The 16,185-nt window shown below is 35.1% G+C and overlaps 1 protein-coding gene across 2 annotated transcripts in view; it reads left to right on the top strand.

The window, feature by feature from the left end:
* The window catches only part of Fam135a (family with sequence similarity 135 member A), a 109,849-nt gene that overhangs the window by 68,460 nt on the left and 25,204 nt on the right, over positions 1 to 16,185 (top strand). The window contains exons 1-4 of one of the 2 annotated variants that reach the window (XM_010617850.2): positions 5,030 to 5,181; positions 11,491 to 11,564; positions 12,514 to 12,668; positions 12,870 to 15,222. In XM_010617850.2, the coding sequence (XP_010616152.1) occupies positions 5,065 to 5,181; positions 11,491 to 11,564; positions 12,514 to 12,668; positions 12,870 to 15,222 (2,699 nt within the window). In that variant the 5' untranslated portion in view covers positions 5,030 to 5,064. Of the gene's footprint in view, positions 1 to 2,723; positions 2,798 to 5,029; positions 5,182 to 11,490; positions 11,565 to 12,513; positions 12,669 to 12,869; positions 15,223 to 16,185 lie in introns of those variants that run through there. The other variant, XM_019206611.2, reaches the window with a different exon arrangement.

Here is a 16,185-nt window from a genome sequence, read left to right as displayed (position 1 = left end):
GGGAACTTTACTCAGAAATTATCTTTGGTACTGTTAGAATGCATTGCTAAGCATGTGGGAACCAAAGCAGTATGAAGTTCTTTCAGCGTACAGGAACAGACTTGGCCACAGTGACTTATATAGGTTGTCTGATAATGTGTTCAGAAGCAGCACAGCTGAGCTACATCATAAAAATAAACCTCCAGGTTAAAATCTCTCCTTATTGGTCTGGGGATTTAGTTCAGTGGTGCTGCCACGTGCCTCATAAGCACAAGGTCCAGTGTTCTATCCCTGGTACCCCACCCCCCAAAAACAATCTCTCCATATTGCTATGAAAGCACATAGTGAAGCAAAGAGACTAAAAGGGGACCTGCAAGTCGATACTTGGGAAGACAGTTTAATTTTAATATTAGTTCAACTTTGTATTTGATGTCAAGATTCAAAATGTGCAGATTTTCGATTCTTGGTAAGTTAAATCATCTAAGATTGTTGAGGTCTATAGTCATGTGCCCTGTACATTAACATTATCACATAGAGATTATTGTACTTTGAGTAGTCCTCAGTTTCCTATATTAATGAAAAAAATAAAAGATATTTATAATCAAGCAAAGGAAGCCTTTGTCATTTCAAACTAAGAAATGGAATAATCAAGTGAGGTAACTTACACAAAGCAAAAAGGTTTTGAAATTATACTGAATTCTGTATATATCAAGAACTGTAAAGAACCCAAGATTTACCCTGCTTCTAAGTTAGCATGCCTTAGTCTTCCACACACTGATTCATGGACACTGGCACAAGGCGTGAGCACTCAGGGTCAAAAACAAAGCATCTCAATACCCACAGAAACAGCAATAGCCAGAATATTACTTTGGATGCTTCTTCAAGCCTGTTTCCACAGTCCAGTGCAGAGAAGATTGAATTACAGGAGAGAAATTATACTTGGAGATTCTACATATTTTATAATGCATGATAAATAGATTTACCATTTACTCCAAAAAGTATCTTTATCTACCAAGACTGTAAGCAAACCTGCCCTTTGCTTCAAAGGCAGGTATATCCATATCTTCTCAGACTTTTTTCCAGTACAAGAAACCACTGGGTGCTCCTGCTCCTAAGGCTTGGAGAAATGCAACACATCCATGGAGAGCTGTCTCTCAGCAGTATTTATGTTTTTAGAGAATATGCTTTCACTGCAATTTAGCTGCCAGTAACTTTACTGATTTTTGTTACTTTTTTTTTTCTTTTTTTTTTCTGGTACCATGGGATTGAACTCAAGACCTTGCACTTGCAAGGTAGGCAGCAGAACCACTGAGCTAAATCCCCAGACCTGACTTTTGTTGTTAGTGCTTCCAAAGATGCCTCTCTTTGTTTAAATAATGATTCCCATTATAACATCAACCATGCTGTATTTAATGCTGACTGTAACTTGTGTCTGGTATGATGTTCAGTATTAAGGACACTAGTGTATTAGTTACGCATTTGGAGAACCAGACTTTTTGCTTTGTGGTAACCTTACAGACTTTTATTCTGCCCTGAACAAGCTCTTATTAGGGCTAATGGAGTCAAAGTAACAATTGGTTTGGCATTCTTTAACAGTTGTATTATCCATCAACTTGTGTAAGTTTGTAGTTCTGTCATACCAAATGTTTGTACGTAATGATGCTCAAGCCAAATACATAGAGTTACAGAAATTCCCGATTAAATTTGCATTTCATATCAAGCAGAGAATTTATCTGTTTTTTTTTTTATTCAATTTGTTTTGTTTCATTTTGTTTTTGGGGACAAGTTTCACTGTATTACCCAAGCTAGTTTCAAACTCTTGATCCCAAATGGTCTTCCTTACTTCAAAAGTAGCTAGGACTGTAGGCATCCTCCAACTGCACTTGGCTTTGTCCATCCAGTTTTTATATCTGTTTTCATAAAAACAGCAATATATCAATTTCTTTGCCATGGGCTAACAATAAGTTAAAGTAGAAATTTTCGACCATGACTGTTCATTGGAATCACCTGGGGAACTTTAAAATTACTAGTGCTGATATGAGGTCAAAGCTTGATAATTTTTCTTACTATTTCTAAGTAATTAACAGAATTGGACTGTTCTAAATAAGGTCATTCTGCTAGAAAAAGTGGACACTGAAACTTGGCCTTTCCTCGTTGAATACCAGTAGCATCTGCCTGTGGAAAGACCACTCTTGAAATTTGTGCTTAATAGCTGCTGTGTAGATTAGCGGGACCTAGGTTGTAATGTATAGCCATTGTTTTCCAGGGAGGAAGCTAGTGAATCAGTGAATTCTTTCTAACTTTCACAGAGATCTAAAAATTATAAAATGTTATTTTCAACAGTATGGATGTAATTTATGCCCTAGAAGAAGGGAAGAGAAATAGTTTGTAGAACGATTTTTCCCATTTAAAGAACCTCTGGAATGTTATCTATTCAAAACATGGAAGTTTTCGTGCTTAAGAAGGTATCCTCATCCCTAAAACTATTTGATCAGATATTCTTTCAGTACAACCAAAATATAAATTAATAAAGTAGAATTTCTGAGAACATACTGGTTGTATGTAGTGCTTATTTTAAATTTGCAGGGAGGGTTTAGGCAGACTTTCTGGTTTTAATGTTGTTGTAAGTATTAAAATATATGGTTGATTTTGTGTGTAAATATACAGAACATCTAACATTTTAATCTTCATCAGATTAATTTTTAAATGTGCCATGTTGCTAAGACACTTTTGAAACTTTTTAGGTTCGCAGATTTTCTGAGGCATTCTTTTGTTTTGAACATCCAAGAGAAGCTGCCATTGCATATCAAGAACTTCAGTGAGTAACATTAATATAAAATTAAAATTACTTTATTTTCTTTTACGTATGACATCTCAGAATTTATTAGTGCAACAGTATACAGTATTTAATAGTATTTGGTATTTGGTATACAGAAGGGGAAAAGCAGCTGACAAAACCTCTAAAAGGAAAGAATGAAGAATCAAATAAATCCAAGGTTAAGGTTACTAAGCTCATGAAAACAATGAAACCAGAAAACCCCAAGAAATTAATAAAACAGAACTCTAAGGATTCTGTGGTTTTGGTAGGCTACAAATGTTTGAAAAGTACAGCATCAGATGACCTCACTAAATGCTTTGAAGGTAATCCTTCATGTAGTCAGAAGGAAGGTCTGGATCCCACAATATGTGGATATAATTTTGACCCAAAGACCTACATCAGACAGACAAGTCAAAAGGAAGCTAGCTATTTGCCAGCTCATACAGAGAGAACTGAACAAAAATCTCCAGATACTGAAAATACACAGCCAAACCAGTTTGATCCTTTGAACTCTGACAGCCTAAATCTTTGTGCAAATTTGTCCATTTCAGGTAAACTTGATATCACCCAAGACGATAGAGAAATCCCACACGTGGATCATAATCTGGCATCCAGAAGTTCATTAAGCTTATAATTCCTCATTCATTCACTTATTATTTTAGTAAATATTTCAGTTACCACTGTGTATCAGTAACTGAAGTCATGAAAATGAGTAGTACATAATCACAATCCTTTCACTTCTTACCATTATTGCTTAATTTGTGTTTTATGCTCTCTCTGAGTTAGGATAAATGGAAGCTTGATTCAGATGAGGGAAGAAAAGCCCACTTTTCTTTAGTTGTAGTTTTGAAAAAGAAGAAAAAATAAACTGAAATTAGCAGTATTATATGTAATACATACCATTGGTGAATATATTTTTAAATATTTCATACATATTATTAAATATTTAAATAGAAAAGATATGTAAATAGTTAATATTTTTTAGTATTTTTTTTTAGGACTGGGGGAATGTGTGGCTAAATGATAGCGCTCTTGTCTAGTGTGCATGAAGCCCTGAGTTTGACTCCCAGCACCACAAAAGTAAATACAGAGCCCAGATGTATCTCAGCCCCAAAGTGCTTGGTGAGCTGGGGATTTGACTCAGTGGTTCTGCCTCCTGCCTCACAAGTGCAAGAACCTGAGTTCGATCTCTGGTGGAAAAAAAAAAACAAGAAAAACCCAAGCCCCTTGTCAGGCACAGTGGCACACACTTGTAATCCCAGCAGTCTGGAGGCTAAGGCAGGAGGATCCTTACTAGTTCAAGGCCAGCCTGGGCTGCATAGTGAATTCAGGGCCGGCCTTAACTACAAAGCGAAAACTTATCTCAAAAAAGAAAAACAAAAAAAGTATTTTGATATATTATATATAGATAAATACACACACATATGTGCATTGTAATAAAAACTGTGGTGTTTAAATCTTTTTAAAAATTTGTTATAGTAAAGGGCAGATTGCCATTAATCCCCACAAAATACTTGTTGCTCTTGCCACTTTCTTAAGCAATTCTAGAAGTCCTTTTTGGTGACTGTCTTTGGTTATGCTGTCATGGCTGCCTTGATGTGCAAAATCAATTAAAACTATTTGCAGCATTTGTGTTAAGTAAAAATATTACAGTGTGTGTTTATTCACCAGATCTGGCACTGTGTGACTTCCGGCTGTTTCCCAAAATCAAAATGGTCTTAAAAGACAAATATTTTATTATTCTTTGAAATATTTATAATTTCTGTAATAGTTGATACATTATGTTTAAAATTTCCAGTACAATATTTTGATGTTAGAAGTTGATCATCCTCTAGAATTCTAATGTCTAATTTTGTTAGTTTTAGTTGACATTATTTAGTAACAAGATATCTCATGTACTAAATGCTGATTAAATTGTTGAAAATCAGTCAGGGATGTTGATTAAATTTTGAAAATCAGTGTGCCGCACCTGCTTAACAAGCACAAGCTACTGAGTTTGATCGCCAGAACCAAAAAATAAAAATAAAAATGGTTGAAAATTGTTTCAGTAACTATCAGTTAATTAAAAAATCATTGGTCAGTTGGTCTGACTCTGTAGACATTCATGCACATACACATCTCTTTTCTTATATCATAAATTTGTCTTTGTGTTACTGTTCATAATAACATTTAAGAATGCTGCAATAAGTCTCAGGAAGCAGGGTTTTGTTTTTTTTTTGTCATTTCAGAAGATAGAAAATCCTGATGAACTGGCAGAACTTATAAATATGAATCTTGCACAACTTTGCTCACTTCTGATGGCTTTATGGGGACAGTTTCTAGATGTTATAACACTACATGAAGAACTCAGAATACTGTTAGCACAGGAGCACCATACCTTGAGGGTAAGTTAAAAATGATGTTTGAACATTTTAATGACTAATATTTATCTTTAGAAATTTCTTTTTAAAATTATTTTTATTAGTACATGTCTGCAGTATATAATGATTTTATTCATCATGAGGAATTGGAACAAGTACATTAAAAAGCCTGATTTTTATTTAATAATGTTGCTAAGTCAGAAGAGTGACAGCATTGTGTTACTGTTTAAAGTTAACACTGATGTCTCAGTCACAACCCCTGCTAGTAAGAAAAGCCATCTAAAATAAATAAAATATGAAACAGTTGATACAAGATAGCTCCTAACCCCGGAAACAGAAACTTTTGCCAGGCCTTATTAGGAATAGAAATCAGTAACTAGAAAGCCAAATTAAATTGCTGTAGTTTCTCTCCCTTGTCCTTTCTTCTTTCTTCTCTTCCCCTTCTGCTCCTTTCCTCATCCCATATAGGAATAATACTGTAAACTTGGCAGAGTGGGGAGAGTAGTCTGGATTTGTATGTCTGCTGTGGGAATGACAGAAATTTTTGTTCGGTTTTAGTGTATAGCATCCTAAGAGTCAGCACTTAGAAGTAATCATTATCCTGTCTTTTTATCATGATGAGTTCCTTGTTTTCAGTTTTACCATTATGTATGCATACTAGATAAAAGGTATATTTCTACCTGTGAATGGATTCTATATAAATTAGATCATATACTATATATGCATTCTCTTGTGTGTTGCTTTTTTCATTCAGGAGTTTGTGAAATTAATTGATGTTTTAATTGAAAGCTGACCATTGTTAATTTTCATTGTTGTGGAGTATTCCTTTTACCATATGCCCATAATTTATCTGTACTGTTTTTGCATATATAGATTACTTCTAATTTATAACTATTCTAAATCAAGCTGCTGTGTACATATTTCCTGGCATACCAGTTTATCTGAAATATTTACCTGCAAAAGAAATTATTGAATCACAGGGTATGCACTAATTCAATTTTATAAGCTAATTCCACACTATTTCCAGAGAGGTACTAGTTTTCACTCCAACCAGCATTATGAGAGATCTTCATGCCCCACATACTCTTTAACTCTTGATATTGGCAGAATTTTTTAACTTTCCTAATCTGATGGATGTGAAATGCTATATCTTTGTGGTTTGAACTTGCATTTTCCTAATGACCCATGTAGTCAAGCACCACTTTAGATGATACTGACTACACAGACATTCCTCATGTAATGACCTATGACTGTTTGGATTTACCACTGAGGAATGCTGATGAGACTAATGACCTGCCACTCGGACTTATGATTGTCTTTTGTTTAGTTCTATACATCTTGTTTATAGAGTCTCAGTTTTTTTGTACAGTACTGTAGTTTTATGTTCTGTTATACATTACAATACTGCATGTAAGACTTATGTGAATAATTTCCTTTGACCATTTCTTTGTTCTGAATATTATAATGTACACACTATATGCAATTCCTCATTTAGTGATCAGTTCATTTAACAACCTTGTTGCAGGAACCAAGGAATGTCTGTATAGAATTCCTCTTTGTAAAGTATCTGTTCAAGTCTTGTATTTTTCTGGAAGATTACTTTTTTCCCCCTTGATTTAGGGTGATTTTCTATATATTATAAATTCTACTTCTTCGTTACATTTATTTTAAAATAGACGTCTTCCTGGTTTTTTCCAATCTTGATGAATAAGACATCTTTATTCTACAGAATAGAAAGGCTAGATTTAGACATATCCCTTATTGACAATTTATGTGATTATCATTTAAAATTGTGATGTTTTCAGTAAATGATATGACCATTAGGTGTCCATGTGGGAAAAATTATATAAAGTTTACTCCCAAGTGCATTAAACACTTAAATGTGAAAGCCAAACTGTGAAGTATAGTAAAAAACTTACAACTTACAGAAATATTACAGTGTTACTACAGAGTACTTCTAATTACCATTTTAGTCCATTTGTTTTATTGGTCCTTTTTGTGTAGAAATACACACATAAATACATACACATAAATGTACTTTTATTTCCTGAACCATCTGTTAGAGACATAATATTCTTTTGTCTACAAATACTTAAGCATGTATTTCCTAAAAATACAAATATTGTATCACTTAACTCTTAGCAACTGTAGAAAATTTTATATTGATACAATACTGACATCTAATATATGACTCATTTAAATTTTCCAGTTGTAATCATGTCTTAGATGATCACTTTTTCCCTTTTTCCAGGATCAGATTCAGGATCACACGTTGCATTTAATTTTAATATCCCTTTAGACTCATTTAATCAAGAATAGCTCCTTATCTTTTCTTTGTATTTCAAAACTTTGACTTTTTTAGAGAGTATTAACCATCTTTTTTTGCTACTTTCTGGTTGGTTGTTTGTTTTTTGTGGTACCAGGGATTGAACTCGGGACCTTGCGTTTGCGAGGCAGGCGGCAGAACCACAGAGCCAAATCTCCGGCCTTTTTGCTACTTTCTGAAGCACTTCTGAAAGTCCTCTTTTGTGAATGTCTTTACGACATATGATTTAAAAAATATGGTGAATGCTACTTCCTTGAGCAAAAAGGAAGGTTCAGAAAAAAATTAAATGTGTCCACATTCATTTTATTCATCAGATCTGATACCAGCGGACTTTTGGCTCTTCCCCAAAGTCAAACTGACCATGAAATGGAAATATTTTGAATCAATGCACAGCATCATGGCAGCTATAACAGCCCAACTAAAGGCACTTGTAATTCATAGTATCTGTCCTATTTCTCCATCTTTTGTTTGTTTGTTGCTGTTGCTTTTTTGGTACCCGGATCAAACTTGGGACCTTGCGCTTGCCTGGCAGGTAACAGACCACTGAGCTAAATCCCCAGCCTCTGTCCTAGTTCCTTCTTTTTTTGTTGTTGTTTTGTTTTGTGTGGTACTGGGGATCGAACTCAGGTCCTTGTGCTTGCGAGGCAAGTGGTGGAACCACTGGGCTAAATCCACACCCCCCTAGTTCCTTCTTGATGAGACACATACATACCCAACATCTGAAACTTAAAGCAGGCGAGGTTTATTTTGCCTCACAATTTAGTTCAAAGTTGACTGACTCCAGGGTAGAAAGGCATGACGGATGTAGAGGAGGAAAGCTGCTCATGCATGGTACAGCAACCAGGAAACAGAAGGAAGGAGCTGAGGAGGAAGGTACTGATAATATAAAGGTGACTTTATAGCATAATATTCTATGAGGATGAAGTTTTCCTGAGTGGAGGAGAAACAAAGGTAAATTGAATACTGTAGTCAGATAGCAGCTAGAGAACAGAACTTTAAGAAGAAGGGACAAAAGGAAGCCAAGCCAAAAATCAGATTTGTGGAAATTGAAATGGCAAAGATAAACTTGTACCTAGAGCATCTCTTTATCTCACCCTGACCAGGATACCAAAACAGCACTTATTTAAACTTGTAAAGGAGTGAAGAAAGAGTAATTGAGGTAACTATGAGAAAAAGCCCTTATGTTACTTAAGCAGTATAATAAGCCTTGCTCTGCCGTGTAGTGTATCACAAAAACTGAATAAGGTATATCATATATTCTGACTCCCAATTATGCAGTTCACTGGGAACTTTACTCAGAAATTATCTTTGGTACTGTTAGAATGCATTGCTAAGCATGTGGGAACCAAAGCAGTATGAAGTTCTTTCAGCGTACAGGAACAGACTTGGCCACAGTGACTTATATAGGTTGTCTGATAATGTGTTCAGAAGCAGCACAGCTGAGCTACATCATAAAAATAAACCTCCAGGTTAAAATCTCTCCTTATTGGTCTGGGGATTTAGTTCAGTGGTGCTGCCACGTGCCTCATAAGCACAAGGTCCAGTGTTCTATCCCTGGTACCCCACCCCCCAAAAACAATCTCTCCATATTGCTATGAAAGCACATAGTGAAGCAAAGAGACTAAAAGGGGACCTGCAAGTCGATACTTGGGAAGACAGTTTAATTTTAATATTAGTTCAACTTTGTATTTGATGTCAAGATTCAAAATGTGCAGATTTTCGATTCTTGGTAAGTTAAATCATCTAAGATTGTTGAGGTCTATAGTCATGTGCCCTGTACATTAACATTATCACATAGAGATTATTGTACTTTGAGTAGTCCTCAGTTTCCTATATTAATGAAAAAAATAAAAGATATTTATAATCAAGCAAAGGAAGCCTTTGTCATTTCAAACTAAGAAATGGAATAATCAAGTGAGGTAACTTACACAAAGCAAAAAGGTTTTGAAATTATACTGAATTCTGTATATATCAAGAACTGTAAAGAACCCAAGATTTACCCTGCTTCTAAGTTAGCATGCCTTAGTCTTCCACACACTGATTCATGGACACTGGCACAAGGCGTGAGCACTCAGGGTCAAAAACAAAGCATCTCAATACCCACAGAAACAGCAATAGCCAGAATATTACTTTGGATGCTTCTTCAAGCCTGTTTCCACAGTCCAGTGCAGAGAAGATTGAATTACAGGAGAGAAATTATACTTGGAGATTCTACATATTTTATAATGCATGATAAATAGATTTACCATTTACTCCAAAAAGTATCTTTATCTACCAAGACTGTAAGCAAACCTGCCCTTTGCTTCAAAGGCAGGTATATCCATATCTTCTCAGACTTTTTTCCAGTACAAGAAACCACTGGGTGCTCCTGCTCCTAAGGCTTGGAGAAATGCAACACATCCATGGAGAGCTGTCTCTCAGCAGTATTTATGTTTTTAGAGAATATGCTTTCACTGCAATTTAGCTGCCAGTAACTTTACTGATTTTTGTTACTTTTTTTTTTCTTTTTTTTTTCTGGTACCATGGGATTGAACTCAAGACCTTGCACTTGCAAGGTAGGCAGCAGAACCACTGAGCTAAATCCCCAGACCTGACTTTTGTTGTTAGTGCTTCCAAAGATGCCTCTCTTTGTTTAAATAATGATTCCCATTATAACATCAACCATGCTGTATTTAATGCTGACTGTAACTTGTGTCTGGTATGATGTTCAGTATTAAGGACACTAGTGTATTAGTTACGCATTTGGAGAACCAGACTTTTTGCTTTGTGGTAACCTTACAGACTTTTATTCTGCCCTGAACAAGCTCTTATTAGGGCTAATGGAGTCAAAGTAACAATTGGTTTGGCATTCTTTAACAGTTGTATTATCCATCAACTTGTGTAAGTTTGTAGTTCTGTCATACCAAATGTTTGTACGTAATGATGCTCAAGCCAAATACATAGAGTTACAGAAATTCCCGATTAAATTTGCATTTCATATCAAGCAGAGAATTTATCTGTTTTTTTTTTTATTCAATTTGTTTTGTTTCATTTTGTTTTTGGGGACAAGTTTCACTGTATTACCCAAGCTAGTTTCAAACTCTTGATCCCAAATGGTCTTCCTTACTTCAAAAGTAGCTAGGACTGTAGGCATCCTCCAACTGCACTTGGCTTTGTCCATCCAGTTTTTATATCTGTTTTCATAAAAACAGCAATATATCAATTTCTTTGCCATGGGCTAACAATAAGTTAAAGTAGAAATTTTCGACCATGACTGTTCATTGGAATCACCTGGGGAACTTTAAAATTACTAGTGCTGATATGAGGTCAAAGCTTGATAATTTTTCTTACTATTTCTAAGTAATTAACAGAATTGGACTGTTCTAAATAAGGTCATTCTGCTAGAAAAAGTGGACACTGAAACTTGGCCTTTCCTCGTTGAATACCAGTAGCATCTGCCTGTGGAAAGACCACTCTTGAAATTTGTGCTTAATAGCTGCTGTGTAGATTAGCGGGACCTAGGTTGTAATGTATAGCCATTGTTTTCCAGGGAGGAAGCTAGTGAATCAGTGAATTCTTTCTAACTTTCACAGAGATCTAAAAATTATAAAATGTTATTTTCAACAGTATGGATGTAATTTATGCCCTAGAAGAAGGGAAGAGAAATAGTTTGTAGAACGATTTTTCCCATTTAAAGAACCTCTGGAATGTTATCTATTCAAAACATGGAAGTTTTCGTGCTTAAGAAGGTATCCTCATCCCTAAAACTATTTGATCAGATATTCTTTCAGTACAACCAAAATATAAATTAATAAAGTAGAATTTCTGAGAACATACTGGTTGTATGTAGTGCTTATTTTAAATTTGCAGGGAGGGTTTAGGCAGACTTTCTGGTTTTAATGTTGTTGTAAGTATTAAAATATATGGTTGATTTTGTGTGTAAATATACAGAACATCTAACATTTTAATCTTCATCAGATTAATTTTTAAATGTGCCATGTTGCTAAGACACTTTTGAAACTTTTTAGGTTCGCAGATTTTCTGAGGCATTCTTTTGTTTTGAACATCCAAGAGAAGCTGCCATTGCATATCAAGAACTTCAGTGAGTAACATTAATATAAAATTAAAATTACTTTATTTTCTTTTACGTATGACATCTCAGAATTTATTAGTGCAACAGTATACAGTATTTAAAATAGAAGAAATTGGGGGAATTCAAAGTTCAGAAATCTGCTTTTAGTTAAATTGGGTTTAATCTTGTGAATTGTTTCACACAGGCCCCTTGCCTTACATAAAGAAAAATAATATACTTGCATCCCTGGACTGGAAAGTTGGAAAGACCTGAAGGAACTCTGAATAGATAGAAACGTTCGGTGTCATGTGCTGATTTATCAAAAACATACAGCTAAAATTTATATCTTTCAATGTATATAAACTATTCTCGAAAGAAAATACCTGTAAACAATAGTGCAGGGATATGTGGTAAATGTTGAGGTATAAAACAAGAAGGGTGAATGTTAATTATTCATACTGGGTAATAGGTACATGGAAGGGTTTTTTTAGTATTATTTTGTTTATTTTTATTTGCTTGAAATTTTCCATAAGAAACGGGGTTGTTTTTAGAAACTATTTTGTATTAGAAAGTTATGTACCTTGTTTTAAATAGCTATTAATTTTTTCATTATGTGTTAAGTAAAGAAGTCATAGTGGAACATACTTTTTTTTCCCAGCATTATCGAATAATTATTAGGCATTTAGTATTTCTCATATTTACAGCAAATTTAGAAACTAAGACAGTGTTTATATTCATCTTGAAATAACATAAGGAAATATAAGAGAACATAGCAGAAATTAAATGATCTGTCAACATAATTTTGTCAATTTATCATATGATAATTTTCATTTTACTAGTTTTTATCTCTGACTAAAACAATTCTTTGATAAGGAGGTGATATCTTGATGAAAGGAATGTTGAGGTAAGAGATGGGGGACTGCAAAGTAGAGCTGGATGTAGTTCTTTATTATAAGCTGACTTACTACATATTTTTCAGTGCTCAGAGTCATCTGCAGATGTGCACCGCTATCAAAAATACCTCCTTCTGCAGTTCTCTCCCACCCCTGCCTATTGAATGTAGTGAATTAGATGGAGATCTCAATTCATTACCTATAATCTTTGAAGATAGGTATTTAGACTCAGTTATTGAAGGTAAGTATAATCTAAAATATATAAACTGCACATATGGTTTTCAGTGTATTCTAATATACATAAAACCATTCCCTACTGTCAATATTTCCCCTCCAATTTTATTTATTCCCTAGGATATCAGAAAGTTGTAGTTAGAAAAAAATTATCATATGAGTTCTTGTACTTGTTTTAAACCTGAATCTTTTTTTCTTTGGATAAAAGACTTAGATGCACCCTGGATGGGAATTCAGAATCTTCAGAAGTCAGAGTCCAGTAGAATGGATAAATATGAGACTGAAGAAAGCTCTGTAGCAGGACTTTCTAGCCCAGAGTTGAAGATCAGACCTGCTGGTGCCTCCAGTATTTGGTATACAGAAGGGGAAAAGCAGCTGACAAAACCTCTAAAAGGAAAGAATGAAGAATCAAATAAATCCAAGGTTAAGGTTACTAAGCTCATGAAAACAATGAAACCAGAAAACCCCAAGAAATTAATAAAACAGAACTCTAAGGATTCTGTGGTTTTGGTAGGCTACAAATGTTTGAAAAGTACAGCATCAGATGACCTCACTAAATGCTTTGAAGGTAATCCTTCATGTAGTCAGAAGGAAGGTCTGGATCCCACAATATGTGGATATAATTTTGACCCAAAGACCTACATCAGACAGACAAGTCAAAAGGAAGCTAGCTATTTGCCAGCTCATACAGAGAGAACTGAACAAAAATCTCCAGATACTGAAAATACACAGCCAAACCAGTTTGATCCTTTGAACTCTGACAGCCTAAATCTTTGTGCAAATTTGTCCATTTCAGGTAAACTTGATATCACCCAAGACGATAGAGAAATCCCACACGTGGATCATAATCTGGCATCCAGAAGTTCATCAGACGATTGCCATGATCATCAGACAGACTCATCTTCAGGAGTTAGAACAATTGAAGTAAAGCCCAGTAATAAAGAGCCTTTCAGTGAAGAGAAAACAACTGTTAAAATAGGACAATGGGCTGAGCTTCAACAAGATGCAATGTTTGTGGACAGTTTACTCCCCAGCTTTGAGTCCTTAGACTCTCATGGTAAATCTAAATCTATAGAAACAACATTTGAAAAGGAAGCTTTGCAAGAAGCAAAGTGTCGTTCTCTTTGTGAATCATTAGTAAAATTAAGAAGTAATCTACCTGCTCCTTCTCCAAAAGAATATCATGTTGTAGTAAGTGGAGACTCAATTAAGTTACCAGACACTAATGCCACCTATGCCTCATCTAGATTTTCAGATTCAGGTGTTGAAAGTGAACCAAGTTCTTTTGCAACACATCCAAACCTTGATATAGTCTTGGAAATTGCACAAGGACAAGGTCCTTACAATAATGAAAGATTATTTCCTCAGCTTTTGATGAAACCTGATGGTAATGTAAAATTCTCATTAGGAAGCCACTGCACTGAGAGTACCAGTGCTTTAAGTGAAATACAGTCATCTTTGACATCCATAAACTCTCTACCGTCTGATGATGAACTGTCACCTGATGAAAATTCAAAGAAATCTATTGTGCCTGAATGCCATCTAAGCGATAGCAAAACTGTATTAAATCTAGGAACAATTGATTTGCCAAAATGTGATGAGACTAAGAAGTCAAGCATTATTTTGCAACAGCAGAGTGTTGTATTTTCAGAACATTTGGACAATGAAACTTTAGCAATACATTCCTTAAATTCAAGCACTAAAGACCCTTTACAACTTGTTTTTTCAGATAAAGATACTTCCAGTGGTGTGGAAAGCAGTTGCAGCTCCAAACCTAACTTGGACACTACATGTAAAGGCTCCCAGAGTCCTGATAAATCTCATAACTCTGCAAGAACAGCAATGTTAAATTCGAAACTGATTTGTTTAGGCACTCCTTGTGTTGTTTCAAGTTCTGTTTCTACTCATGCAGAAGTTAGCGAAGGTAGAACTGTGGGAAGAAAAAGTAGTGATGTGTTACATCTCACACAGATATATTCAGAAGTTCCTACAGTTGAAAGTGAAACTCAGCTGGACACAAGTGACCCTTTTTCAGCCAGTACTGATATGGTAAAGCAAGGGCTTGTGGAAAATTACTTTGGTTCTCAAAACATTACAGATATTTCTGACACATGTGATGTTAGCTACAGCAATTCAGGTAACCCTCAGAAGGAAACTTATGAAAAGGGAATTAGTAATCTTCAAGAACAGGGTGAAGAGGAAGAGGAGGAGGAACAGGATCACCAAATGGTTCAAAATGGGTATTATGAAGAAACAGATTGTCCAGCCTTGGATGGAACAATAAGTGCCCATTACACAAGCAGAGATTCACTAGCAGAAGGAAGGCTCACAAAATCAGAGAAAGTAAAGACTGACTACTTGAGGGATGGTATAAGTATGCCCACTGTTTGTACTTCCGGGTGTTTGTCCTTCCCATCTGCACCACGAGAGTCTCCTTGTAGTATGAAATATTCTTCTAAAAGTAAATTTGATGCCATTACAAAGCAGCCAAGCAGCATTTCTTACAACTTTACTTCTTCAGTTTCCTGGTATGAGAATTCACCAAAACCTCAGATACAAGCGTAAGTAATGAAGCTCAATAATAAATGCTACTAAATATATATAGAATATCAGAAATAGTGCCGAAGGGGTGAATATCTGTTTTGATCTCTAGTTTCTGTAGTATAAAAAGTGCTTCTTTGATTATCTAAAATGAGCACATTATACCTTTTGACAGACACACCTGTAGTTTCCAAATGATTGTTCCATTCTATAAGCTAATATTCCTTATATAAATGTCCCATTGGTAATTTTATTAATATGGAATAATTGAAGTTATACCCCTTTTTCATCAGTATTTCATTTCGCCTCTATTAACTCCCAGAAAAAAAGCTTAGTTTCATGAGTATGTGTAAGAAATAAGGACAATTATAGATAAATTAATAATGCATTAGTAGAAATCACTTAAACCTATCAGACTTTTATTTCCTCAGCTAAGTTAGTGGCTTTGAGAATTGAGATTCCATAGACAGTAAAATATTCAGAAAAATTTTAGAAGATGGAGTAGGTTTATTGGCATGTACTGGTTCTCAAAATGTTCGACTTCTTCACCCCAGACTGAATCATAACCTCTGGAGTGCATAAGAATCTGGGCCTATGTACAGTAGGCATTTTCAATTCACACATTATTCTGATATATACATATAAAGTTAGGATCTCTAGACCCTAAGCTAGAAACCAGTGAGAGAAAAATACCTAATGCCAACAGACCAAAGATTATGCCGCCTGCTGAGTTCCTCACTGAATTGTCAGCGAGCAAAGGTTTATGTCTTCATCTAGTGCAATGAGGGTGAACCTTTTTAGAGCTTTCAATGATACAGCTCGCTGTGGCACACTGCCACAGGTTTGCCACCATTGACCCTGATATACACACTGCAATGTTCTCTAGCTTCTTTGAGTTACACTTTTTACTGGTCAAAATTATATAGTGTTAGTAGTTAATCACTTTGATCTTTGCAGTCCTGAAGCTGGTTAGAATTGTCAGT

The sequence above is a fragment of the Fukomys damarensis genome, unplaced genomic scaffold (genome assembly GCF_012274545.1).
Source record: "Fukomys damarensis isolate Sample0158 unplaced genomic scaffold, DMR_v1.0_HiC HiC_scaffold_27, whole genome shotgun sequence".
NCBI lineage: Eukaryota > Metazoa > Chordata > Mammalia > Rodentia > Bathyergidae > Fukomys > Fukomys damarensis.
The sequence above is the reverse complement of the archived record's forward strand: the minus strand, read 5'-3'. Positions and strand labels throughout refer to the sequence as shown.